At 54.1% G+C, this 26,280-nt stretch overlaps 1 protein-coding gene across 2 annotated transcripts; it reads right to left on the bottom strand.

Annotated features, from left to right (window-relative positions):
- Positions 1-210: 210 nt before the first annotated feature.
- On the bottom strand, positions 211-26,280 carry TRIM29 (tripartite motif containing 29). Of its 2 annotated transcripts, XM_084781868.1 has the most exons (10): positions 25,366-26,280; positions 16,918-17,013; positions 15,734-15,967; positions 14,103-14,301; positions 11,690-11,791; positions 9,452-9,544; positions 6,793-6,888; positions 5,215-5,316; positions 3,735-3,811; positions 211-1,249 (listed from the first exon to the last, which is right to left on the bottom strand). In XM_084781868.1, exons 1-10 carry the CDS (start codon positions 26,167-26,169, stop codon positions 1,187-1,189), a joined length of 1,866 nt encoding a protein of 621 aa, XP_084637994.1. In that variant the 5' UTR covers positions 26,170-26,280; the 3' UTR covers positions 211-1,186. The 2 variants fall into 2 exon arrangements, with proteins under 2 accessions (XP_084637994.1, XP_084637995.1); XM_084781869.1 differs by lacking the exon at positions 5,215-5,316 and having other exon boundaries at positions 25,366-26,279.

The raw sequence follows: 26,280 nt of genomic DNA, 5'->3' as shown, positions 1-26,280 counted from the left end.
TACGCCTTTAATCCCAGCACTCGGGAGGCAGAGGCAGGAGGATCTGAGTTCCAGGCCAACCTGCTCTGCAGAGAGAGAGAGAGAGAGAGAGAGAGAGAGAATTCTAGGACAGCCAGGGCTACACAGAGTGACCCTGTGTCTCTCTGTGAGAAGGAGGATAACGCCAGCTCCCTGCAACCCTGAGGGACCACCCACTCATTACCAGAGAAGTAAAGAGACAAATGGTTTATTCAGGGAGGGGGAAGCCCAAGCCAAAGTAGCCCTCCCCCACCCCTGCAAGCTGACCCGTGAGGCCCCATCAGCCCAGAGTGGGAGACAAGCTCCCAGCACCCAGTGCTATTCCTGATCTGGCCCTCTCAAAGCCCAGTGACATGTGACATGGATGGAGGCTGACTGCCCTGATATGGATGGTACCTCTCAAGTGACACTGCTCTTATCAGCCCACCTGAAGTCCATTACTGTGATAAGTATCAAATCCCCATAGTAGTGAAAGTCTATGGGCAAACTTTGATGAGTGGGTTGTGGTACATCAAGGGAACTGCTCTTCCCAGCAATGGCAGAGAAATGCCCAGGCTACAATCCTCTTGCCAGACAGGAGAGCCCACTCTCCGGCTTTGCAGCCTCAAATAGACATGGCTGAACATCACCATTGGGCCAGGAAAAAGCCAAGATGCTGAGAGCATCCCCTAAGCCATGGCCACACTGTAGTTAAGGGATTCAAGAGGACACACAGGCCCTGTCTCTTCCTGCTGGGCTCAGGCTGCTAATTAAAAAAAAAAAATGAGCCCAGAGGATGGGAGCAGAGAGGTTGCCTTAACTGGGTACCTAGTGTCCACAGTGGAGGGAAATGGTCACCAAGCCTGGACATGCCAGAGCTGAGGCAGGTAGAAAAGACTGGTGCCCATGTGGGCCTGGTGACCAGGTTTTGGGGGTGCATGTTATGAGAAAGGAACCCAGATGTCTCTTACCCTTGTGGTATGTAACTTGACCTCACACAGAATCCCAGTGACTATACGTCACCAAGCAGAAAAGGAGCCCATAGGGGAGCAGAGGAAGCCAGGATGCCCTGCTAGGGCTGTCAGAGGCTGTGGGAGAGCAGGGCGGGGCTGGGCTGTCCATGCGAAAGCGCAGCAGCTTGGAAAGCAGGAGCAACAGGAGGATGGGGTAGTGGAGCTCTGCGCCGAACTCAGGGAGCCTCGTTGGACCCGATGCCACTGCCTTTGTTGACGTAGAAGGGCCGGTAGTGAGACTGTGAGGAGAACCGGAATGGTTAGTGTAACCAGGTGGTAGAAAACTCCCTAGCCAGCCCACCCATCCTCGATGCCCTAAGTGGCATTGTACCAAACCTGCAACCCACAGCGCTGCACCCTGTGGCCTGACCTGCAAGATCTACCAGGAGGTGGCCCGTGAGATCACCAGAACTTCTGGGTCCAAATTCTAACTAGAGTCTATTCCTGTCACTTAGCACATGAGCTTGGATGTCATCCCCCGACCCCTCGATATCCTCCTAGTGCCACTGCAGCCACCACGCGCATAGCGTTTTGTGTTCTGCAGAACTACACAGCACTGTGCCAAGGGCTTTCCATTGACAGACTCAATTAGGTTTTACAACCATCCAATTAAATATGCTACTATGATCACAGTCACTTTATAAGTAAGCAAACCAAGGCATAGAGAGGCTGGGCGACTTGCCCAAGTCACCAGGAAGGAGGTTGAGAGAGAGACCCAGAGTTAGACTCTAAAACCCCATCACCCCCTGCTCCATCCCACTTCTTGGTATCTTTCTTGCGCCTCAAGCATCCCTGACAGAAGGTACTGAATGAGCAACCTACTGTCCCGGCCCAGCATGCTTGCCATCAGCCTCTCTGGCCAGTGCCAGGAACAGCTTTCCTGACCTCTTCTCTGGATCGTGTCACATGACAATTTCAGGGAAATCAGCCCTCTTCCCCACTTCCTTCTAACCCTTGCCTCAGGGCTCTGAGGAGTCAGCTCCCCCAAGCTGGAATGGAAGCACACAACGGAGCCATCCCTGACTACTAGAGCCGCACGAGGATCTCGGGAATCGGCCCCATCCCTAAGTGAGTCAGACACAGAGCTGCTCTGTGCCTCCCAGAAGCCCCTGGTCTGTGACTCTTGCGCAGCAGCAATCAGGCCTTGGCAAAGCTGGGGCAGGAGGGTCTTGAGCCCAGACCTGGGCTAACCCATCAATTCACAGAGGAAGAAACTGGAGCCCAGGAAGAAAAACAGAGCATGAACAAAATCCCCGGAGGATGCTGTAGCCCAGCAGGGCCTGGAGCCAGGTCTCCAGCCTTCCAGTCCATTGCAGGACCCCAGAGCAGTCACGGGGTATGGTGAAAAGGACTCTCCCTTCAGAAGGGCTGGGTCAGTTGCATGTGGCTTGCAGGCCAATGGACAACGCTGCTGCCTGAGAGGTGGCAGCCGTGGGTGAGCAGGGTGCCCATTTCTTTCCCTCCCTAATTAAGGTCACAGCAGATGAGAGTTAGAAGGGCTGTGAAATCACCGAGGCTATGGAATTCATGTTAGAAGTGGGAAAACTGAGGCATGAAAGATCAATTCATACACAGGTCACAGAGCAAGCCTGTGATGGCTAGGTCCCAGTTACCAGGCAGCCTGGACTCTGAGGAGGGCCTCTGTGCCCACCACGTTGGCTTCTATCCTCCCAACACTAAGCGCCAGTTGGACACCCCAGCCTTGTCTTGCTGGAGTCCTCAGAGGCTTCTCTGTGGGGGGACTCTGGTTTTGGGGACAGGAAGGTACACGGTAGGGGGAGGAATGACTCCCTCCCATTACCTGTTTTCTGCAGTTCTGTTGCTTCGATGCCCTTGGGCCCAGCTCCACATTACACGCGCAATCACTTAGCTCCTCTCGCCCACAAATTAAAGAGTTTTTCCAATTAAACCAGCCCCAGCCTCTCTTTGTAGAACAGAGCAAATCCCGTGCTCTGACCTCAAAAGTGCAAAAAACAGCAGAAGCGAGGGCTCTAGCCCCTATCTCATCAAAGCCCTGATGCTACCTGCTTGCTACACTTGGATAGCCGTCCTGGGACCGAACAAGCTTTGGGAGGGAGGCATTAGGGGAGAGGAGGGCTCCAGAGTGGCAAGGGTAAGATACATCTGGTCTGCAGAAAACTGGGGGGGGGGGGGGCACTTCGTCTTACCGTCGTATTAGAAGAATTATGTGCGAAGGGTATGTGGTTCTGAGGTGCCAGCAGGTGGCCTGGCTCCCTTGGCCACACATACCACAAGCGCTGCTTCCCAAGAACCCCAGGCTGGGGCTATTAGAGAGTAAATCCTGAATGTGCCTTTCTAGTATTCCAACTTCCCCCATAGACACACTATCACCCCTAATGGCCTCTGTGCTGTCAGAACTGGAAAGTAGCCCCGGGAATGGGACCCATCTCCCGGATGCCTGGCCAGTAGACTAAGTATATTTACAATCACCTCTTAGATACCAAGCCACCACAGACAGCCAAGGGCTGCCCGCGTCATGGGTTCTAAACTGTGGTCAAAGGCAGTATGTGCTTGCTTACCCAGGTCCCCTCCGGTTCTCTGTCTTTCCTGTGTATGGGTGTTAGGTCCATTGCTGCCTCTCGTGCTCCCAGCATGGCCCAGAGAAGGCATTCTCTTCACACAGACCCTGAAAGCCTATGCAGGTGCCAGGTCCCTGGACATGCCTGTACTCAGCCACCCTCCTTCCCAGTGCACCTTACTCACCAGCAGAGTCTGCTTGCTAGATTTCCAAGTCTGAGGCTGGGCCTTGGGAGCCTGGCTCCGGAGGATGGAGGGATAACCTGGGAAGACAAGATGCTCCAGTTAGGAGGAGCCCTGGCTCGTGATCAGGGACCCCCCACAGATAGAGCGGCATAGCTGCCTGTCCCAAAGTGACCCCCCAAGCATCATCCAGGCCAAGGCCAAGTTCAGAGCCACCTGCAGAGGTGTGCAGCAGCTGGGGTGGGACAGTTGCCACCTGAAATCCTGGGAGGCTAGCCAAAGGAAGGGGGCAGCAAGGCAGACAGAAGGAGGAGGAGCCAACCAGATGGGCGGGGCCAGGCAGCAGGAGAGCGTTGTCTCCCAGTCCAGTTCTGCCCTAGGCTGTTAGGATCACCACCAACTGGCCCTGAGGGCTTGTTGTCCACAGACATGTCCCTTTGCCAGAGTCCAGAACCGCCATTCACTCAGCAGCCCCTGCCAACACTGCCCAGAAGGAGGGACTCCTGGATTCCACTGCTCTGTTCTGGGAGGTCAAGGTGATGTCTCTCATTTGTTGAGGCCCACTTGTGCCAAGCGCCATGTGATGTCTGCCCCCTTGCTTGGTTCTCCCACCCTTTCTAGCTCAGCAGTTTGCCTGAGTCAGATGCCAGGAGGTGGCTATCAGGATTGGTAAGCAAGGCTTGCCGGACTCCAAGATCTATAAGCCCATTCCTTCTGCCTGGCTCTGGTTGTCTCAGGTCTCACGAGCAGCAGACTGGGGGCCTGCAGAAGGGTGGCCATTTGCCAGTGTGATTGTCACTCAAAGCTAGGATAGCAAGTCCAAAGTCCCAGCAGGTGGCTCTCAGCACTTGGCGAGAAAGTGCTAGTCCAGGGTGAGGCTGCCTGCCTCCTGGCCCTCCTTCTCAGCCCAGAGACCCTCTATAAAGGGCTTAGCTACAAAGCACAAGGGAGAGCCTGCTCAGTCACAGGGCAAATTGCAGTGGCTGGGAAGCCTGTGGCATGGAGAATGAAAGGCTGGAAAGGTTAATAGAGTGTGTGCTTGGCAGCCACTGGCCAGGCTGTGGTCCTATGGGGCAGGCCATACCACCTGCAAACGTCCCATGGCACTGTGCGGGAACCCCCAAGGCTGTCCCTGCATCTAAGGTGGAAGATGCCTGGGAAAAAGAAGATCCCATGGGTCCTGAGTGATGATAAAGATGGCAATTGAGACGTCACCTCTCAGTTTCCAGCAAGAAAAAACCCATACCAGCCGTAAGAGCTAAGGGTGGGGACAGGGTGGCCCAGGAGACCAGCTTGGCAGCAGGCAGAAGTCCAGAGAGAGTGAGCTAGGATGGCAGGGGGCAGGGGACATGCATCTCTCTCTCTGGGTGAGCTCTGAGGAATAGGGACCAAGACACCCTAGAAGTGGCAGAGATCTCCCACAGGATGGCCCGCTTGGCCTACTATGGCAGAGGAAGGGAGGGGATGGGAAGCAGGCAGGTACCAGGATTGTTTTTAAACAGCCCACTGCGGTCCAGTGGCTTGGAAAACTCTGCAGTGGCCTGGCCCAAGCTTGTGAACTGATAGGGGGCTTTCCCAGTGCCTGCTGGGAGAGAAAGAGAGGTGTTAGCAGCATGCGCTACTATCCAGGAGGCTGAGGCTCTAACACCTCACTGGGGCCTTGTGTTCCTCATACTTTACACTGTTGCTCAGACCCGGGAGCTGGAGCTGGCTTGAAGGCCACAGGGGTTCCCTGCCTGCCTCCCTGCCTGCTTGCCTGCCTGCCTGCCTGCCTGCCTGCCTTCCTGCCTGTGGGCCTGCAGGCAGAGGGTGCAGAGGGTGTGGGGAAGGGGGCGGGGTGTCTCAGGGCTGCAGGCTATCCTCCTGCTATACAGGACAACCTGGCTACGCCATTCCTAGTCAGCCTGGTGAGTGAGCCGGCTTCAAGGCGAGGTGGAGGTAAGTGAGAGGTCCTCCTTCCAGAGAGGGCCTTGCCAGGACGCCGTATGCAGTCTGAAGGGGAATGTCTGAACCATGGTTAAGAGCTGTTGCCCCCTCTTGGGTGACCTTCAGGCTAGGCTTGAGCTAGGAGCAAGTGAGTACCTGTTGGAAGCCAGCATGCCAAGGCCAAGTCCCAGAGTGTCCCAGGCCTGGCCCAGGGACTGGACTTCCCTAAGGTCCTATAGGCTGGAGCCCTCTATCTATTCCCTTTTTCCTCTTGCCAGTAGCCCAAAAATCCTGTCCTTGATACAGGCTGTGCCGTGGACTGGACCACGAGGTGATAAAGCCACTTCATGGGCCACTGTTTGCTGTGAGAAGTTTTTCTTTTTTTGTGGAGGAGGGGGGAAGGGGTTGCCATGGACTCCTTTCCTTTCCCATCCTAAGGGACCAACCTCTGATCCTTTCAGGACAGGTGTTTCGGATGTAGGGGAAGGTAAGATCCCGCCTCATCAGAGCTGCCTCTAAGGCCTAGAAGGGAGAGATGGGATGGCCCGGGGCCTACTACACACTGGACTGTGCTTCAGCCTATGTCCTCAGGATGACCCCCAACCCCAGAGGGCAGGAAGTATAGACCATTCAACCTGTTCAAGACCTCCAGGAATATAGTAGGTAGATGGGGGTGGAGGTGTCAAGTATAGGAAAAGAAGGTCAGGCCTGAGAGGCCTGATCCCACCTCCCCAAAGGGGCTGCTACAAGATAGCTCTACTGGGACTTGGGGGCTGCTACATGACCTGGGGTCTAGTCAACTGCTGAGTCACTGGGTAGACAAAGATAAGTCAACTCCATAGCAGAGAGGCTGGACAAGTAAGCCAGAAGAAGCATCTGGGCCACAGGGTAGGGATGCTGAGCGAGTAGGTACCTCTCCAGTCCCTGAAGCCTGTTGTCCCAGCCCATCTTTAGAAGCCAGTATGTATAGCCCAGCCCTCTCCCCTCCCTTGGGATGCATCAAAGGTCCTGGCCCAGCTTCCATGTAGGTGGGGGCCCTCGCCTTCAGAAGGTGAGATAGTAACTAGCCAGAGAGGGAGCAGAGACTCAAGCAGAGCAGCCTCCAGGCAAGCAAGGGGCGGGGGACTGAGCTCACCTTTCAGGGAGAAGGAGGAGTTGCCTTGCACAGTGGGCAGGTCCTCAGAGTTGTGAACAGTGGATGAGTACTCCCAGACCCTGGAGGTATAGTTACCTGGCAGGACAAAGAAGGCACATCAGTCCCAGGCAGGCCAGCATGGGCAACGAAGGGCAGGACCAGGACATGATCAATCCCTTGACTCTTGGTCCCTTTGCTACCTCTGAGGTCAGGATGCCACTATGCCTGCATCACACATCCCGAGTCTTCCCTGCTATGGAAGGTCTGTAAAGCTATGGTAGGTGTGTCCTGCTATGGTAGGTGTGTCCCTGCAGGCCACTGTCCTCAGAATAAGATGGTGATTTGTACTTTTTCATGTGTATCCTGGGAGGTGGCATGGCCTGTGCTACCGTGCACATGGAAAGATCAAGAGAAGACCTTTGTGCTGTTTCTCTCCTTCCACCTAAACATGGGGTTCCAAGGATGAAATTCAGGTCACCAGGCTAACATGGCAAGTGCCTTCACCCACTGAGCCACCTTGTTGGCTCCTGTCCTCAGAATAAGGAGCAAGCCCTGTACACAACCCACAAGTCGCCCTTAACAGAACCCACGAGTCTTGCATGAGCTGATCCCCTCATTCCCACCCATTTTGTGGCATTCCAGCCAAGCTGTGACCTCACTTCCTCCAACACTAGCTTCTTTCTTGTCTCTAGCTTCAGGCCCAGAATGGTTGTTTGCTTGGGACATGCCCTTGCATCCTCAGCAAATTCATACAGCAGGTCTCTGTGTCATCTCCTCCAAGTCCCTGCCTCTACCTGCTCCCTCCCACTGCCCTGCCCTTCCTGGGCTCTGGGTTGCAGCTGGCTGCATAACTGCTCATCTCCTGTGGTGCTGGGGAAATGTTTGTTTGCCCATCAGAGACTTATTTCTAGAACGTATTCATTGTATGTGTGATGGATACGTGCACTAGTAAATGAACAAACAAATACCAAGACAGCCTATCACTTGAGGACAGAGACAGTTGACAGAAGTCCTGGAGTCCTATTCTTGGGGGTGTACAGGCTGACAGACAGGTATGTGCAAGGCATTTTCTGCAATGTGGAGGAAGAGGAAATGGGAAGAAATAGCAGGGGAGCCAAGATGATATTGGAGTCCCCATTAATGGGGCACCCTCCACCAGCCCTTCCTCAGCAGCAGAGAGCCTTGGGTTCCGCCCAAGTCAAGCTCCCTTGGCAGGAGTGCCCATTAGTCCATGTGTTCCTCTGAAAGATAAGTTGAATGGAGTGGGGCAAGTAGCCAGCCGGAAGTTGGATTTGGAGGCCTCCCTCAGCAAGTGTCAGGACCCAAGGACACACCTCTGCAGACTCATGTACCAGACTCATGTAACCAGTGGTTAAAATGAACTGTCTTGGTGCTGTCTTCTCCTTTAGGTACTCGCTGGGTGCGGTCACAGCTGTCAATCTTTTGTGTGTGGAACAGGGACTAGGTAGTGGGTGGCAGGTGTGTACACATGCCTGTGGAAGCCAGAAGTTGACACCAGGTGTCTTCAGTCACTTTTCCACATTGTTTGGGGGTGGGTTGGTGGGGGGAGGGTCTTTTCTGAACCTGGAGCTTGCTGATTTAGCTAGGCTGACTGGTCAGTATGACCTCGGGATCCCCATCTCCCGCTGCCCTAGCACTGAGATTACAGAGCCGTGCCCAGCTTTTGCACATGAGTGGTGGGAGTGAAACTCAGGTCGTTGTGCTTGCATGGCAAATACTTTCCCAACTGAGCTGGTGTCTCCAGCCCTAGAGCCCTGAATCTTAATGACAAGTAGGGAGGCCAGGCATTGCAGTCTCCACCAGATGGCAGTGACCTTCCTGCTTCCAGGGGTCTAGACTTCATCGCAGTTGTCCTAGGGCTGTATGTGTGTGTGTGGGGGGGGGGTGTTTGCCTTTCGGAACTGGCCCAGTCCTCCCTGTACACGGCAGGTAGCACCCAGGAGCTCCAACACAAAAATCAAGCCCCTCCCTCCCCAAACAGAGGTTTCCTGAGCACATGATCCTGAACCTGGAGCACAGTGTTCCCCTTAGCACTTGGAGCAGGAGATTCTGGACTTGACAGCTCCCCTGGGAAAGGCACGTCCCCCACCCCAACCCCCTCGATTCTGCATCGGGAGTGGTTGTGGCGGTGTCTCCGGGATTCCAGGCACACCCGTGTCAGGTCATGCAGCTGAGAAAAATCTTTTTGGCCACTGCATGGCTGGTAGAAAAGTCAGCTCGGGTCTGTGGGCCTCCAGTCCTGACGCTTTCTGGGAGAGGCCACCAACAGCTACCCTTGGGGTAGACACTCAGCCCATTTCTCCCAGCTCATCCTTCAGCGATAAGATGAGCAAATGGACTCGGACTTTTTTAAAGATGCTGTTTTAGTAGCTTCTCTCTAGCCTAACCGATGACATCATGCATTTATGCCTAAACCAGTAGGAGCAACACAACACACACACACACACACACACACACACACACACACACACACACACCTCAGGAGGACCCATCCTGCCCCGACTTCCTACACTTATCTTGCACTGGGTTGGGTAGACAAGACACTCAATCCATGGCTTGGCCCTGACACCACCTTCCTATGCTCCCTCCTGCACACCTACAGGACGCCCTGCCCACCGTAAGCCGAGCCTCCTCCTACCCTTTGTGCCATACAGATTGTTGAAATTCTTCTGGTTGGTCTCCTTGGAGAGGCGGCTGGGTGAGGATGGCTGGTAGGATGTCCGGCCCCCACCTGCGGGACAGAAACATCATTGCAGAAACGTAGGCCTGACTTAACTCGGGGGGGGGGGGGGGGGGGGAGCATAGCCTCTGACTTGTTGAGGGGATCTTCAACAGGACCCTAAACAGCTCCCTGAGAGCACCCCCCCTCTGGACTGCTCTATTAGGAGCAGTCCCTGGTTCTAGCCTGAAGCAGTCACAAAACTCAGCCTGAATAGAGACCCTTTGGGAAGCAGAGGGGACACTACTGGTCATTGTCCCCAGAGCACTAGAGTTCTGGGTGTCTCTGCTCAGTCATTCTACTTGGGGGCCCTGAGCAGGAGGCTGACCAGGCGACACTTCACTCCTGAGCCAATGCCTGTCTGTACCGGAGGCTGCACTACAGAGACTGGAATCTGGGGGAGTAGGAAGAAGGAAAAGTATGACAGTGGGGGCGGGGGTTAGTGGGAGAGGCTTGAGGTCCTCACCCAGCAAGGGCCTAGCCTCCTCCAAAAGGCTAATGAACCAGCTTTAGAACCTGTCCGAGATATCAACACAGCCTGTGGCTTCTTCTCACTGGCCTCCTGTATTGTGCTCCCACACAGTCCTGTGTCAGGGCCCTTCTGTTGTACCCCTCTTGCCTAGACACCACCCACTTCTGGCTCACCCAGCCCAGCACTGCCTGTCTGTCCTTTTCTCATCACAGCCCTACCCTCCGCACTGGGCTGAGAACTACTCCTTCCTGCACCTGGGAACTAACTTCCCCAAGGAAGGGGGGCATAGTCACTGCCTAACCCCTCCACTCCAAGCCTAGTAGCCTTTGGTGGCCCTGTTTCTCTGATACTCTTGACATTTCAGCAGCCCCTCCCATGCCTCTCCTCTAACCCTGAGCCTGGGAGCTGCAGGTGTCCTGCCCATCCTGTCCCCGCAGGGCAGAGACACCAGAGGAACCTGTTTTTTCCACCTACAGATGTCACAACTGACGCACAGGGCCAGCGTCAGAGCCAGAAAAGCTCCTAGCCCTGGAGCTTCACTGCCTGTCTTCACAGAGATGGGCACAGGCCAGAGGGGACAGTGACTAGCCTCCAGCTGATTCAGCCCTGGCACTCTCAGGGAGCTGTTGTGGCAGGCTGCACTCCCTACACCTGGTGGCCAACAGTAGGGCCACTCTGTCCCTGGGTCTCCCTTATGCGGCAAGAATCAAGTAGAAGCCAGTGGGGTTCGGGGCGCCCCATCAGGCTAGTCCTTGATCAGGGGAGAACTGAAAAGACCAGGCTGGAGCGAGGCAGACAGGTGTAGAAAGACATATGCTGGGGATGTGGCCACGGCATGGAACTGCCTAAGAGCAGAGCTCTGGACAGAGAAGGGGCAAGACTGATGTCAGAGCCTTGTTCACCCCAGGAGTGTCAGAGGAGAAATCCGGGCTCCCCTCTGCTGCCTAGAACCTTCCAGAAAGTCTGGGTGTTGTTATGAAAGGCGGGGTGCAGAACTTCCTGTCTGGTGAGCTCACTGCTCCCAATCCCTAGCCCTGCTCACCGTGGATTTATCTGTCTGTCAGGAACTGTTCCAGGTCTCTGGCTTCTCTCTCCAGCTAAGGGCTTCCCCCTCGTACTCCCTCCCTCTACTCTTCAGCAGCCCCATTCCTCTCTAGGCTCCCACATGCACCCGCACACCCCCTCCACCCTGGGCCCGTGGTCTGGTACACCCACCTTTTTGTAACAAGCACTGCTGGGGTTTGTTATGGCCTCTAAGAATTTTCCAGACTATCCTGAGCCAAGGAAGGGCAGGCCCTGGCCTAGAGCCCACCAGGCTGTCCCCCTGGAGGGTAGACTAAGGAGGCAGGTGACTCAAGGGGAAAAATTCAGAGGGGCAGACTGGCCCTGGGGGTAGCAGCCATGCCCAGGGCTCACAGCTTGCAACTTGGGCAGAAGGTCCACGGTCTGGGAGACACTCTGAGGGTCACAGGCTACAGGAGGGAGTGACAGACTGCTTCAGGGGACCGATGCATCTAAGGAGCAGAGAGCTGGATAACCTGCCACCAAATCAGAGAGTGTAGGGAAGCACCCATCACCACCACTCGGGGACAAGATGCAGGTGCCAGACACACTGAGTCGTGGTCACTCTATCTACGAAGAGCCTGTCTTTGGACCTCTGACGTTAGTGTCATACTCTCCCTCACCCTTGGGTGTGAGGTACATGGAGTATCTCTTCATGGTGTCGGGCGTGCTCCACTCATTCCCATAGCTGCTTGTGTAGCTGTTCATGTAACGATGGTCACCACCTGGAAGACAGGGGAGGTCAGCAGAGGAGCAGATGGGGAAGAGGAGCTAGCCTATAGGGAAAGCCAACCCCTCACAGGCTCAGAACACATGATGGCGCTGTGCACACGCCTACTCTCCTCCTCCAGTGAGCCACTTCCCGTCACACTGTCTCCTCGCTAAGGCCACTGTATGCATGGCAAGGAGATTTTGATACTCATTTCTTTTGGGGGGGGCTAGGTTTCAAGACAGGGTTTCTTTTTATAGCCTTGGCTGTCCTGGACTCACTTTGTAGACCAGGCTGGCCTCGAACTCACAGTGATCCACCTGCCTCTGCCTCCCTAGTGTGGATTAAAGGCGTGTGCCACCACACCCGGCGATACTCATTTCTTATTTGATCTGTACACTAACTCTTGGGCAGGTGTGAACATCTCCACGTGACAGAAAAGGAAGGCAAGGCTCAGGAGGTAAGGGTAGTGATCTGTCCCTGGCATTATGACAATCGGAGCAGAGTTGGGATTTGATTCCTGACCCCACTTCAGTCCCAACCACTGCTGGCAGCATCAGGCAGTGGACTAAGTTTCTCTCTTGGCCTCTGGTACAGGGACCTGGCCAGCTGTGTAGGGTAAGCTGCACACAGCTTCAGCCTCTCAACCTCTTACCTTGCCGCCTCCCACCCTTCTCCTGCTCCTTACCACCTCCTGACTGGCAGCAGATGGTCACTCTGGGGTCTGACTCACATGCTATCCATCCTCTATATCCAACAGATACCATCTAGCCACTAGGCAATGGTGACAAGACATGACAGAGGCAAAGGAGGCTTCACCTGAGAGTGAGGCACAGGCACAGGGTAGCTCCATCAGCATACCCAGCCTTGCTCCTGGCTACCGTCTCACTAACACCTCACAAAGGACGCCGGGCCACACCTGCACAGAGACTGCGGCAGAGTCATCGTGACCTTGAAATGGGACAACAATCCACTAGGAGGCTGGGTGGTTCCTACAAGGTTCACAGGCTACCCTACCTTAGCTAGGACTGTCCTCTCGCATCTGCCCAAACCATACCCAGGGACTCTGTTGCAAGGTTTGTATCACAGAGACTACGACTGTCCTTCCACAAACCACTGATGCTGCTGTCAGCAGTGGTGGTGGTCCCGTTTAAGACGAGAAACCATAGCACCCAGACTAGCAGAGTGGTAAGCCCAACACTACCCCTCCCCATCAGCTGGGGGTCCCTTGAAAGGCTGCTCCTCAAGATGCAACACCCCACTGCCACCACAGGGAGAGGCCAAAGAAGGAAAGGACTCAGAATAATGCTCACGATCAGGGAGCCCTCAATCACACCAGCTGTCACCATCCTCATTAGAATCATGGCAATTGTCATTAGGAAGAGGCTGTCAGATAGGAACACCATTCTGAGCCAAATTATTGTCTTGCTAAAATGGTCTATCTGTCCTTAGCTGTGATGGAATGCCCCCGCCCATATTTCATAGGGACACTGTGTGATATCATGCAAGGGTGGTCCCCTGCATACTCATAGCCCCTCTCCTCTGGGAACAATAACATGTTCCACCTGGAGACCAGACAGAATCACTCCCATTAGTGTTGATGGCAACGAGGCCCAATCAGGCTGTTTTGGAAGATCTTGCACTGGGCCTGAGCCACTGGGGTGTGGCCTTGGAGAAAGTACCCAGGCTCCAGGCCCTACAGGGATCAGGATTGGGTGGAATAGGGCTTAACAGGGCAGTTCCTCAGGTTAGGAGGCTTTCTGTGAGATAATTCAGGTGACCTTTACGGGGAAAACATGACTCAGAGAAAGGATGATTTTAGGGCAGGTGAGTCAGAGGCACGCCATGTCCCGTCGTCTCCAACCCACTAGCAGGCCAACTTCAGCCTGTGTGCTTGACACTACTCAGAGCAGCCATGGCGCCAGGCCTCGCTCCAAGCCCAGATGTAACTCTAGGTTAGTTCCGAAGCCTGTAACTCATCTGTTCCAAGTCTGGCCCATTCAAGCAGCAGAGGTATGCAGCTGCTAGATTAGAGCTGTCAGTCAAACGGAGACCTGAATGAAGCCAGTCCTTGACTTTAGTGAACGGCCCACAGAGGAGGCACCTGTACATCACTTCCCAGAATCTCTCTGCTCTAGAGCCCCCAACCCCAGTAATAGCTGCCAGTTCGGTGGGGGTGCTAGCAACTCGAGTCTGAACATACTCTGATGGATGAGCAAATGGGGACCATGAGGCGTCAGCTAGCCAGGATCTTGTCTAGATCAAGGCAGCAGGAATTGACAGCAATACCCACAGCCTCAGCCCTGCGGACAAGGGGGGGAACCTACCATTTTCCATATGGTTCCTCTCAATGAAGTTGCGGCTCAAGTCGGCCTTGCACATCTTCTCAACATGGCGCATGCACACGTTGAGCAGGTCATCCTTGAAGTTGCCAAGCGACTGCCCCAGACCCTCTCCCTCTAGCAGGACATGGTAGGTGGGCAGAGGTGGAGGGAGAGAGTAGTTGCTCATCAATGCACCAAATTCCTGCCAAGAAAGAAAAGCAGGCCTTAACTCAGTCAGTCTCTGTGAGTTATGGGGACCTTGGTCTGCAAGGGAGCGCTTGGTTTAGCTGGAGACTCTGCTGAGAGCCAGAAGGGCTGAGTCCTGGGATCAGCTCAATAGCTAACCTTACTTTTCCTCACTGGACAGGCGAGTCAGCTAAAATCAGCCTTGGTTGAGTTAGCATTCAGATGAGCGACTCCATGGCTCCCACCACGGGAGCATAACACACATACACAGGAAGTTGTGAAAGTGACACAGGCTGTGTAGACTTTAGGGGAAAGGATAAAGAGCTACGAGAAAATACTAGAACAATGTGACAGCCTCACTCAATACTTCTGCGGTTCCCGTACATCCCTTCTCCCTCTCCGGAGCATCCCTCTTCCTTCTGAAGCCCTAAGCAGCCTGCAAGACCCCATCCACACTCCACCTCCTCCACTAAGTTGTCCTTAGATTGCTCTAGCCCGCTGGCCCTCTTCTCTGAATTTCCATAGGCACTTATCTCCTGAGCCACACGCTTTATCATTTAATTACACACTTTTCCATATTGTTCTCTAATTGTACATGTCTTATCTTCCCAGCTGGATTGCAGCCGCTTGGGGGCAGAAACCATGTCTTCTACTTCTCTATTCACCACGGCACCTGAGACAGTCCTGCATGCCCAGGAGTAGTACCGGAACGGTCCAGCAGACAGAAAGATGGATGCATGAATGCACAAACGGACTAGATTAACGACAACAAATACACAACATTCTTATGCCACCCCTCCCTTTCCCAAAGCAGGCATTACTAATTAATCACAGAACTCTTTCTTATCAAGCCTAGGGCACTGCTGGTACAACAGCAATTGAACTCGGTACAAGGTGACATTTGTGTGCCTTCCTTAGAGTAGACTGGATAGAAAATTAAATAGATTGAAAGACTGGCAGTGAAAGGATGGATAAATAGTAGGTGGGTGGGTGGGTAGCAAGTAGACGGGTGGATAGATAGTGGGTTGGTTGGTAGTGAGTGGATGGGTAGATGGGTAGTAAATGGATGGGTGATCGGTAGGTAGATTGGTTGGCACTGAAGGGGTAATAGGTGGATGGATAGTGAGTGTGTGGGTAATGGGTGGGCGGGTGGCAGAGGAATGAATAGTGAGCAGATAGGTAATGAGTAGGTGAACTGATGGGTGGATGGACAGTGAAGAGATGGGTAGCAAATGGATGGATGGATGGATGGGTTGACAGTGGGTATATGGATAGGTAGTGAGTGGGTTAAGTAATGAGTAATGGATCTATGGATAAATGAATGGCTAATGGGCCGATGAAAAGTGAGTAAATGGATAACGCGTGCATGGGTGGATGATGAGCAAGGGCCTGAGAAACTGGGTGAGGTGGGTGGGAGGACTGAGGATTTGAACGGTGGCGCCCCCTACCTGCAGAAACAGCACGGAGTCACTGATGCTGTGCAGCTGCTCTCGGGTCTGCTTGTCCTCGTGCAGCACCTTGGCCCTCTCATCCAAAGCATCCATGATCACTTTCACTTGGTCCACAGCATCCTGCTCCCGCTGCTCCAGTGCAGCTCTCACTTCCTCCTTTTGCTTCTCCAGGTCCCTCACCAGGTCCCTGAAGTTCTGCTCCAGGATAGCCTTCTCGTTGGTGGTAAAGCTCTAGGTCCAGAATCAGGGGAGGGTGGAAGGAGAGTTGCGTTAAGTTAAAACAAACAAACAAACAACAAACAAACCTAGGCTTCCAACAGACTCGGAGAACTCCCAGGGCCCTGACTTGACCAGCCTACTGGTCCACAAATCTTATTTGAAGGCATCATTATGGGATGCCACTTACTGATAACCGTGCCAGTGTGCACGGTCTTGTTTCAGGTAGATTTCTTTGTTGTTGTTGTTGTTGTTGTTGCTTGAGACAGGATCTCAAGTAAACTAGGCTAGCCTCGGACTTCCTATGTAGTCAGGGTTGGTCTTGAATTTCTGATTGTCCTGCCTCTACCCACCGAGTGCTGGAATTACAGGTATGTGTCACCACATCTGTCTGTAGGTGTTTCTTAGAGCCCACTCTTCCTTATCTACTGTGGCTCTTTGCCCTGGGTGTGTCACGTGAGCCCATATTCCAACTCTCTACAGGCTCAGACAATCACTCACAAGTCAGGGGGACGCTTGCTGAAACCCCAACCACAGCAAACAGTATTTGGAAAGTAAGTCGGTTGGCTGTTACTGACTCCACAGTCAGTAACTTAAGACCGGTTTGCAACTATCCATGCCACAGCAGACATACTGCTTGCTGACCATGCTGGGCCACGTAGGAAAGAAATGGCATGTGTTTAGTAGCTGGGTAGTCTGGTAGGCAGGGTAGGCATTAGAGGACATTGGGAGAGGACATTGCGGAATGGATGTAGGGTCTCTGTTTGCTGGTTCAGGTGACAGGTAAAAATCCCACCTAAATGCCTGACCCAGGCTGGGAAGGAAAGTGGGTGGGAACATCAAAGGGGGTGAAATGAAGTGTTAGTAGCATGGTGGGCAAAAGCCTGGGGCAGCAGCAGAGGTGTGCCTTCTCCCCAGCACGCGGGGCGAGCGCGGGCACAGCTGGGGCGCCTCAGGCTGCTCACCTTGATCCGATCCTTCTCCTTCTGCCACTTCTCGGCCTCGTCTTCAATCTCAATGATCTTCAGCTGCAGCTGCTCCTTTTGCAGCGACAGCTCGGTCTGTAGGGAAAAGGGTGGAGGTGGAAGTTATCAGGAACAGGGAGAGAGGGGAACAGCACCAGAGACCCAGGCCGGTGACTCACCACAGAGCAATCTCAGGCAGATTCAACACTCATCCGTATAGCAAATGCTCTCAGTACCTCAGATCTGCTGGGGCACTGTGCTAGTGGTCAAAGCATCCAGAAATGCATCGAACACCACCATACTTGTGTAATCTTGGACCACTAAGGCTGAGCAGCTTGGCCATGTCCTTACGGGGGCTAAGCCTCCTAGATCCTCCCCACCTAACATGAAAGGCTCTGCCTGTTTTCAGTGGGCCTGGGACCCTTAGTGAGCGAGAGAGGAGCTGGACTTGGCCCAGTTCAGCGGGGCCCTGCCCAGGGAGTGTCTCATAGCAGTAACCCCATGCAGCGTTTCTGTGGCATGACGCAGGCCTTGTGTTGCAACCAGGAGCTGGGGTTGCCTCCGGCACAGACTCCGTCAGGGCAGGCACAGCTGTAAACCTGATTACAAGAAAGGGAGCGCATCTGCAGTGTAGGCAACATGAGAACTCTTCCCCAGGCTCCCTGAAGGAAAAAGACTACAGGGTGAGGCTAGGCAGGGGAGGAGAGGGCCTGGGAGCCCTGTTCAGAGGCTTATGGACTGTCAGACTCCATGATGGGCTGAGAAAGAACTCTATCAGGAAGGCCCTAAGGGGTCAGCATTGCATCCATCCTTGGCTTCCGCTCGGAGAAAGGCCCTTTTCTGAAAAGCAGCTGTAACTGATGCAGATGGGAAGGTATGAAGCTAAAGCCGAGGATACTCAATGAGTCGAGGGCCCCCCATCGGGGCTCCCAAAGCCCTGTCAGGCTTGTAAGATAAAGGGGTGATCATTCGAAGAAGTCTTGCATGACTCAGACCTCCTCACAACCACTGGGGTTTGAAAACAGACTCTCACCCCATCTCCCTCAGGAACCTATAAGAACACCTTGGCTCAGGTGAAGAAATCACAAACCACAAGGAGGAGGGTGCAAGGAGTCCTGAGGAACTGGGCCTGAGGCATCAGCAGCTGCTTTTGAACATCCCACGAAACTGAGGGGTGCCGATGGGAAGCCTGAGACAGAAGCTGAGGCAATTCCCTGGGATGTTCACTGCAAACCCCGGAGCGTGGGATCTGATGGTAGGCAGGCTCCGATTGGCTTTTTAGAACTGATGTCCATAGTTGGAGAAGGCAGAGATGCCACAGAGATCCCCAGATAGGAAGTCTCACTTCTATGGCCTGCCCACCACCACCACCACCACACTCCCAGGCTCTCCGGACAAAAACAGTCTAAGATGTTCTCAGTAAGCACCTGCCCCACCTCCAAAGTCTGAGAAGCCCACAGCATGGAAAATACCATCACCGGAGAGGAAGGCAGGCTTTCAGGAAGAGTGAGGGTGGGGACTTGGCCAGGTCTCTGGAACAAAGCTTTGGAGAACACACAGCAGTGAGAGGGAAGAGAACCAAGAGAGTAGGCCCCCACCTCTGCTCTTTAAGGATGAAGAAGAGTCAAAGCGCCCAGGAAACAAAGGCTGGCAGAGCTAGTGGCCTGGAGAACCTAATGTGGTCCAGGCCTGAGCAGCAGAACTTGTCCCTGAGGAACAGAAATGAGAAAAGGGGTCTATCCCAGCAACTCTCCCATCACTACGGAAGTCCTGGGAAGGAGGGACCAGGGCTGAAATACAGCCAGAGAGGCCTCCTGTCTTCTGTGGCTCAGCCAGAGCTCATGAATAATAATCCAAGGTGGAGACCCTTGAGGCAGACCCTTGAGGTCTCACTAAGTCCCTTCAACTCCCTATGCCTTGGCAGCTTCGTGTGTGCTGCAGAGGAACCCTAAGCACCAACGCCCACTACAGAGGGTGTAGAAGAGATGGGAATCAGTAAGTGGGCCTCCCAGAAAGTACCTGGCACAGAGCAAGCACGGACTGAATAATGTCCCTGTTGCCACTTCTACATGGCACCTCCTGGGTGGAGTAAGGTCGTAGGCACAGCAAGTGGCAGATGAGCTCAGATGAGTTGGCTTAGTGTTAGAGGGCAAGGCCATTACACAGGGTCTGATGGGGGTCCAGATGTGCTATGGACACAGCCAGGATACTGAGAGCAGGATGAGAGGTGGGCGGTGGCTGAGACAACTGACTTAAGTTGTAAGATATCATGAATACTTGAAAGTGGAGGACACTAGGGGACGCAGGATGGAAGTTTTAAAAAGGCTAAGATGAAGCAAGTGGGAGAAGGCAAAAGCCAGAGTCAAGAGTTAGGCGTGACCAGTGGAGCCAAGAGACACCTATCAGGAGCTGTACGTTGAGCTCACGGCTGAGTAACGGCTCTTCCTAGGAGAGTGGATTGGCCAGCCAAGAGGAAGGAAGGAAGTACTGAGTACAAAGGGTTGAGTCCAATGCGGCTTAGGCCATGAAGCATCCAAGCTAAGGATAAAGAGAGATCAGCCCCTGAGAGTCCACTCTGTGAAAGGCAAGGAGGGAGGGAGGGAGGGAGGTGGGCAGGGCCATCTGAGGTCTGGAGAGGAGAGTGGCAGCGATGCCCAGCCACCTATGTTGGGAGGAGGAGATGGCCAGCCTGGGCACGTGCAAGGGCAGGATCAGAAGTGGAGACAAGCTGTCTGCATCAGTGGGCGGCAGGATGGGTCAGGGCAGAGGAGAGACTGGCCCTCCTCTTCTCTAGGGCTCTAAAGATGTCGGACACAGTCTGGGAGGGGTCCAGTGCCCACACCACAGTCAGCAAGACCAGACCTGCAGGGTACAGTAGACTCCTGGGGCAGGGAGTAGTACCACAATAATGGTCCCTTCTCCCGACTAGGAGATGTCCTGCCCCATGGAGGAGAGCTGTTAGGGTCAGATCTCTAGGGATGTGCCTCATATCTTCTTAGTGTTTGTCAGATTTGTTGTTGTTGTCATTGTTGTTTTATTTTGTTTTTGTGTTTTGCTTTTCTGCATAGGAAGTAACAACAGGATTTCCAAAGATACCATGCCTACAGGAGGAGGAAAGGCACTGAGCTACTGAGTGTCCCCTACAAGCCAAAGACCCTGTGAAGGCCAGTAGTGTGTTAGCCGTGTGTCCACAGGTGCAACAACCAAAGCCCCAAGGGACTAGGTAGCTGGCCCGAGTGTGCACAGTGAGAAAGAGATGTAAAGTCAAGATGCAATCGAGGGGCCCACTTCTTACTCTGTGGCCTTCAGCGGCACCTCTCAGGCAGGAGTCTAGACACTCCTGGGACACAGACCTTGTCCTTCACCCATGTTCCCTCCTCCTTGAAGGTGGTGAACTTCAGCAATTCTCCCCTCTTACTGCTCCCCCAACACACAAGAGCTTCCTCTAGTCTACTCTCCCTCCCTCAGCGCCCCCCCCACACACACACATAGAATGTAGTGGCAGCCCCAGATGTCTGACAGGCCTCAGCTCCCCAGTGCTCCTCCACCCCTCCCCACTCCCCCCTCCTGGCTTCCTCCCACTCCTCGCTTCTTCCCCATCACCCTGCCCAGGCCTGTCCCCTAAATACTTCCTTTGTTCCCTTCTCCCACACTGTCTGGGGCCTCTTCTCTCTGATGGCTAGGATGGCTCTTGCGTGGGTCACCCAGCAATGAAATTCTTATGGCCTTGAGTAAATAGAGGTCCCCTCAGAGTAGAGGGGTGGCACATCCTGTGGTGCTTCACCTTCGATTGGCCAACAAGTGTAGACATAGTCAAACTCCACACAGAGGAACCGGCAAGGTCCCCAAGAAAGAGGAATCTGCTGGCCAAGATCTTCTGTCAGCCTGAATTAACTGCATGGGCCCTGGGCTGTGACATTTACCAAATGAGCCAGTTAATTGCCAAATTTGTACTCCCAGACACACGGTAATTACCTGGATAAGAATCTGAAATGCCAAATAGATTTCATATTTCTATGCTCACATGTCAAACCACCCTATATCTGTCCATCAGCTTCATTGAGGTCCCCCCCCACACGCAGCCTGCATCCTCACACCCTCAGGTCAGGGGAAAGTGCTGGCTAGGGTGAGAGGCTTCATCTTGGCATCGTCAGACCCCTGAGAGATTCTGCAGCCGTCACCACCCATCACTTAGCTTTGCTTTCCTTGTGGTGAGTTGGGCTGCTTTCCCCATTAGAATCCATGTGAGCCTGAACATCCTGGAGCAAGTCCTGGGACTCTGTGTTCTAACAAGTCACTGAGCGACCCAACCCGCAACCTGCTGCTTGGTGGCCCTTGGATTTGATGATCACAAAACAGCTCCCTCCTAGTGTGAGAAGAGGTTTGAAGTGGTAAAGAGAAATCACAGCCCCTCTGCTCTTCGTCCCTGGCCTCAGTGTGAGTCTGCGTCTCAGAGCCTGAGGTGGTACCTCACCCTACAGGACTGCTTCATTTGTGACTGCGCAAGTGCTGAGCCTAACCCTGGCCCACACATGAGCTCCATAGAGACTGGATCACCACCTTGCTGCCCGGTTCTCACTTTCCTCCCTATTCCCTGCCTCTAAATCTCTCATCTCATTGATTCCCCTCAGCATCCAATGGATCCTGTGCTCTGTCTCACACCTAGACTTCCTGGAAATGCCCAGAGAGTTTCTAGGCTCCTCGGCTTTTAGTCTGACTTCTCTTCCTGAATCCCAGTCCCCACTATCTGCCCAAAGAACTTTCCTCCCCAAACCAGCACAGCAAGAAACCCAAGGACCAGTGGCTGCATTAGGCTGGTAAACAAGGGGCTCAGCCTGCTCAGAGAATTGGGCAAAAAAGATGAGAAATCAAGCTTCAGAGCCAGGTAAGAGAACAGAGGCAAATGACAGTGTCTAGAGTGTGCACGAGCCATTGGATATGAGCCTCTTTAGGCAGGCACTCTGGTTTCAGCGTCATCAGCACATGCCTTCCTATGCCAGTGATGTTGACAACACAGAGACTAGGTCAAACGCACCCCTAAGACAGGGCCACCTAGAGCAGGCAGCTGTAGCTAGAGGGAGTTGGGATGGATAAAGAGGCCAGTGGATAAATAGGATGTTCACGTCCATCTTCATCACACATCCTAACATAGCCTAAGAAAACCCAAAAGGATAAGCTAGACTGGTGAGCATCTATGGGACCACTCGAGACATCGAAAGCCAAGAGGGGAACCCTGAGGCACACTAGAGGAAGGGGCCATCATGTGCACAGCACATGACCTTTTCCCAACACAGCCTGTGCTCCGAGTCTGTACACAGAACGGAGGTCCAGGAGATGAGTGCCTGTGGCCATGGTGTCATCTTCAGCTTTGTGCAACTCACGCAGACACTGCCTTGTGACCTCACCCGGCCTCACCAGCAGGCCTGCAGAGCTGGTTCTGCCTGCTTCCTTGCACAGAGCCATGCAGGAGCTAGTGTTTGCGTCTGTTTCAGATGCCTTCAGAGGATGCCAGAACTGGCACTCGGCTTCACACCAGTCCATCAAAACACCTCCCCCCGTTCTGGGTCCAAGTCCCCTAAGCCCAACACCCCATAATAGCTGGCCCTAGACAGACTGCTCCACTGCCGTCTTCTGGCTACTCAGCCCCACCCCTCTCCTTGTGTTACAAAAGCATAGACAGGTGAGTTGCACACACACACACACACACACACACACACACACACACACACATTACCCCAAGTTCCCACCATAGCAGTTAACTCCAGTATCCAATTTTCTCCCAAGGTGACCTCAAATAGTACAAGGAGACCTAGGCACATCTTTCTCCAGCCGGAATATATAGCCAGGTTCCATCTTTTCCTTGGGTGTGCCCCCTCATCTTTGGGGGTGAAAGGGCGACTGTGAGACTGTGAATGGTCCATCAAGTCTGCTATTCTCCCTCTGCAGCTCTGTGTTTGGGCTTTGGCACACCTGGGAGGGGTGTCTCATCTTGCTGTCTGTCTGAGCCTCTGCTTCCTTACCTATAGTGAGAGCCCTATAGGTCAGGGGCTCTCTGAGCCTTACAGCAGTCCTTGACTGAGAATAGCAAACTCGGAGCTCTTGGTGTCTCCAGGCCAGGCTGCCCACACCTTCCTGCCCTCCAGAAAGAACCTGCTCTTCTGAAGGAAAAAAAAAAAACAAACCTCACAGTGAAGGCAAAGGTTGCTTAGGAAAGAGGCCACCTGGCTGTACACCTGGCTCTCCATGGAGGTTGGACCTGAAGCCTTTGCTTTCTGTGACCATTTGTCCCCTTCACACCCCAGAGTCATCAGAGATTCTTCTAAAGCTCCTGGGCTTTACAGAGAAATGTGAAAAACAGCCTAGACCAGTGGTTCTCAACCTTCCTAACACTGTGACCCTTTAATACAGTTCCTCATGTTGTGGTGACCCCACAAACCATAAAATTATCTTACTTGCTACTTTATAACTATAATTTCGCTACTGTTATGAATCGTAATGTAAATATTTTTGGAGATAGAGGATTGCCAAAGGGATCATCACCCAACAGGTTGAGAACCGCTGGTCTAGCCCATCCCTCAGTTTGACATCGAGGGAACTGAGCTCCTGTCTTATGGCTTGTGACTGTCAACCTCCTAACACCCGGCCTGAGACGCAGTGGCCTCTCCCAGTGGCCTTTATTCTGTCCTGAATTCCCAAGCACAGTCCCAGAAAATAGGCTTCATGTTCCCTCTCTCTGCCTCCAGACTGGGGTCAGGAAGACACTAGGGCCAGGGGACACTGGAGTCAGGGGACAATGGGGTCAGGGAGACACTGGGGCTAGGTGTCACTGGAATCAGGGAGATACTGGGGCCAGGGGACACTGGGGTCAGGGAGATGCTGGAGCTAAGAGACATCGGGGTCAGGGAACCCTGGGGCCAGGGGACACTGGGGTCAGCGGGCACTGGGGCCAGGGGACACTGGGGTCAGCGGACACTGGGGCCAGGGGACACTGGGGTCAGGGGACACTGGGGCCAGGGGACACTGGGGCCAGGGGACACTGGGGCCAGGGAACACTGGGGCCAGGGGACACTGGGGTCAGGGGACACTGGGGCCAGGGGACACTGGGGCCAGGGGACACTGGGGTCAGGGGACACTGGGGCCAGGGGACACTGGGGCCAGGGGACACTGGGGTCAGGGAACAGGAAAAGCTTAAGACACATTTTGGAAGGCAAATGAAGCTTCTAGAGAGGATGTCTGAGTCTGTTCCCACATGTGACTCAGTACCTGCTGCCTAAGGGTAGGGGCAAGAGGCACAGAATGAGAGTGACCAGCAAGCACAGCATCACACAGGATCAGGGAGCTGGGTACAGAGAGATCCCTTGCTACTTAGGGTACAAAGGTTAGGAAGATAGAAAAGCCCCAGCACTGGGCACCAGGAAGGTTTGCTCCTAGGGAGGCCACATGCAGCTGAGTGAGTGAGCTCAGCAAGGGACAAGGCCAGCAGCCCCAGCTGGGCCTAACCCAGAATACCTTCCCCAGGTGCAACACATCCACAAGCCTCCACTTGCCTCTACTCCTCCCCGTGGAAGCACCGCCTAATCACACACAGGGAATTCACACAAACATACTTACGTAGCCCATACACAAATATGGGCAGACACCCACATTTGCAGACACCCGAGTGCCTATAAAACACGCATTTGCATCCACCCACCCACACATGCTCTTGCTTCAGTGCTTTCCACCCACAGGCACAGACCTGTCCGCTGCAGCCACACAAACAAAGCGCACAGGGGCCCTACTGAGCAGAGTAAGGGATGGGGTGTGTGGGAAAGGAGTTGGCTTAGGGACCAGGAACAGAGAGCAGGGCAAGGAGTTCCAGAGTGTTGCAGGGCAGGAGTGAAGAGAACGGCTTCCAGGTTAGGGCAGAGTGAGCAGATGCAAACCAACCTGGAGGTAGCAAAAAAAGGGTCTTCAAGAGCCCGCAAGTGTCCTCTTAGTGTCTCCCTCACACTTGACCCTTTGCCTGGGGTTCTGTAAAGGAGAAAGAGAAAGAGGCGGGGGGAGAGAGGGGAGAGAGAGAGAAGGAGAGAGAGAGAGAGAGAGAGAGAGAGAGAGAGAGAGAGGGAGAGAGAGAGAAAGAGAGAGAGAGAGAGAGAGAGAGAGAGAGAGAGAGAGAGAGAGAGAGAGAGAGAGAGACCAGCCAAGCAGAGGAGAGAGTTCTGAACGGTTCAGTTTTACACTCTGGCCTGACTTAGATTCATCTTATGAGCTTGGTACAACCTCTCATCTTTATGAGATGCCGCTCACCCAAGATCTTTGGTGGTTAGAAAGTGACCTCTGACCCCCCAGGCTGGATGTGCAGAGGGTGAAGACATGTTTTCTAAAAGAGCGGAGCATAGCAGAGACTTAAGTCCCAAGTGAGGTGGCAGGGGTGAGGGAGGGCGGCGAGGGGTCCTAGCAGCTCACCTCTTTCTCGGCCTTGGCCTCCTCCACGGTCACGGTGCTATGGTTCTTGTGTTCCTGGAACATGCAGAGGTAGCAGATGCAGGTCTGGTCAGTCTGACAGAAGAGCTCCATGGTCTTGCCATGCAAAGGGCACTTTCGGGCCTCGAAGTCCCGGATGGGCTCGAGTAGCTGGTGGTCACGGAAGGCGGCACCCTCCAGGTGGGGCTTCAGATGCAGCTCACAGAAGGAAGCCTGGCACACCAGGCAGGACTTGACAGCCTTCTGCTTGTTGCCGATGCAGGAGTCACACAGCACTTCCTCGGAGCCCGACTTAGCCCGCTGCAGGAGGCCTGAGTCAGCCCTAGGGTAGCTATTCCTGCGGGCTTCCCCTGGCTCGACGATGGTCACCGTGGGTTTGCGGGGCTCGGAGAAGATGGACTTCCGCAGCTCCCCCTTCTCAGCAAAGGTCACAGGAGGTTTCTTGGAAGCACCCAGCTGGAGCCCCGCATAAGGGGACCTCCTGCCTTCCGCAGAGTCCATGCTGAAGTAGTTAGAGCCTTTGTCATCTACTGACTCCACGAACTGGATGATAGGCCTGCGCCACTCATTGCTGGAAAATAGGGCACTTTTCCCCTCCCCTGACTTCAGGGCACTGCCCAGGGTCTTGCCCTCCGTCACCTCCCCACTGTGCCCGTTCGTTGTCTTGGTGTCCTTAGAGTCTGCTTTAGCGCCATTCTCCAGGCTGCCGTTGGGACCCGGTGGGCTACGGGCATCCCTGGCTTCCGGGCTGGCCCCATTGCTTCTGGAAGCATCGGCACCTTCCATGGCAGGTCACTTGTTAGCCTGTTTCTGCTGGTTGGGGTCTCTTGGCAGGTGACTTCAGCGGGTGTCTCCGGCAGGCAGTGGGGCTGGCAACCTGAGGCCAGAGACACACCT

Source organism: Acomys minous (assembly GCF_964271855.1).
Source record: "Acomys minous genome assembly, chromosome: 5".
Lineage (NCBI taxonomy): Eukaryota > Metazoa > Chordata > Mammalia > Rodentia > Muridae > Acomys > Acomys minous.
The sequence above is the reverse complement of the archived record's forward strand: the minus strand, read 5'-3'. Positions and strand labels throughout refer to the sequence as shown.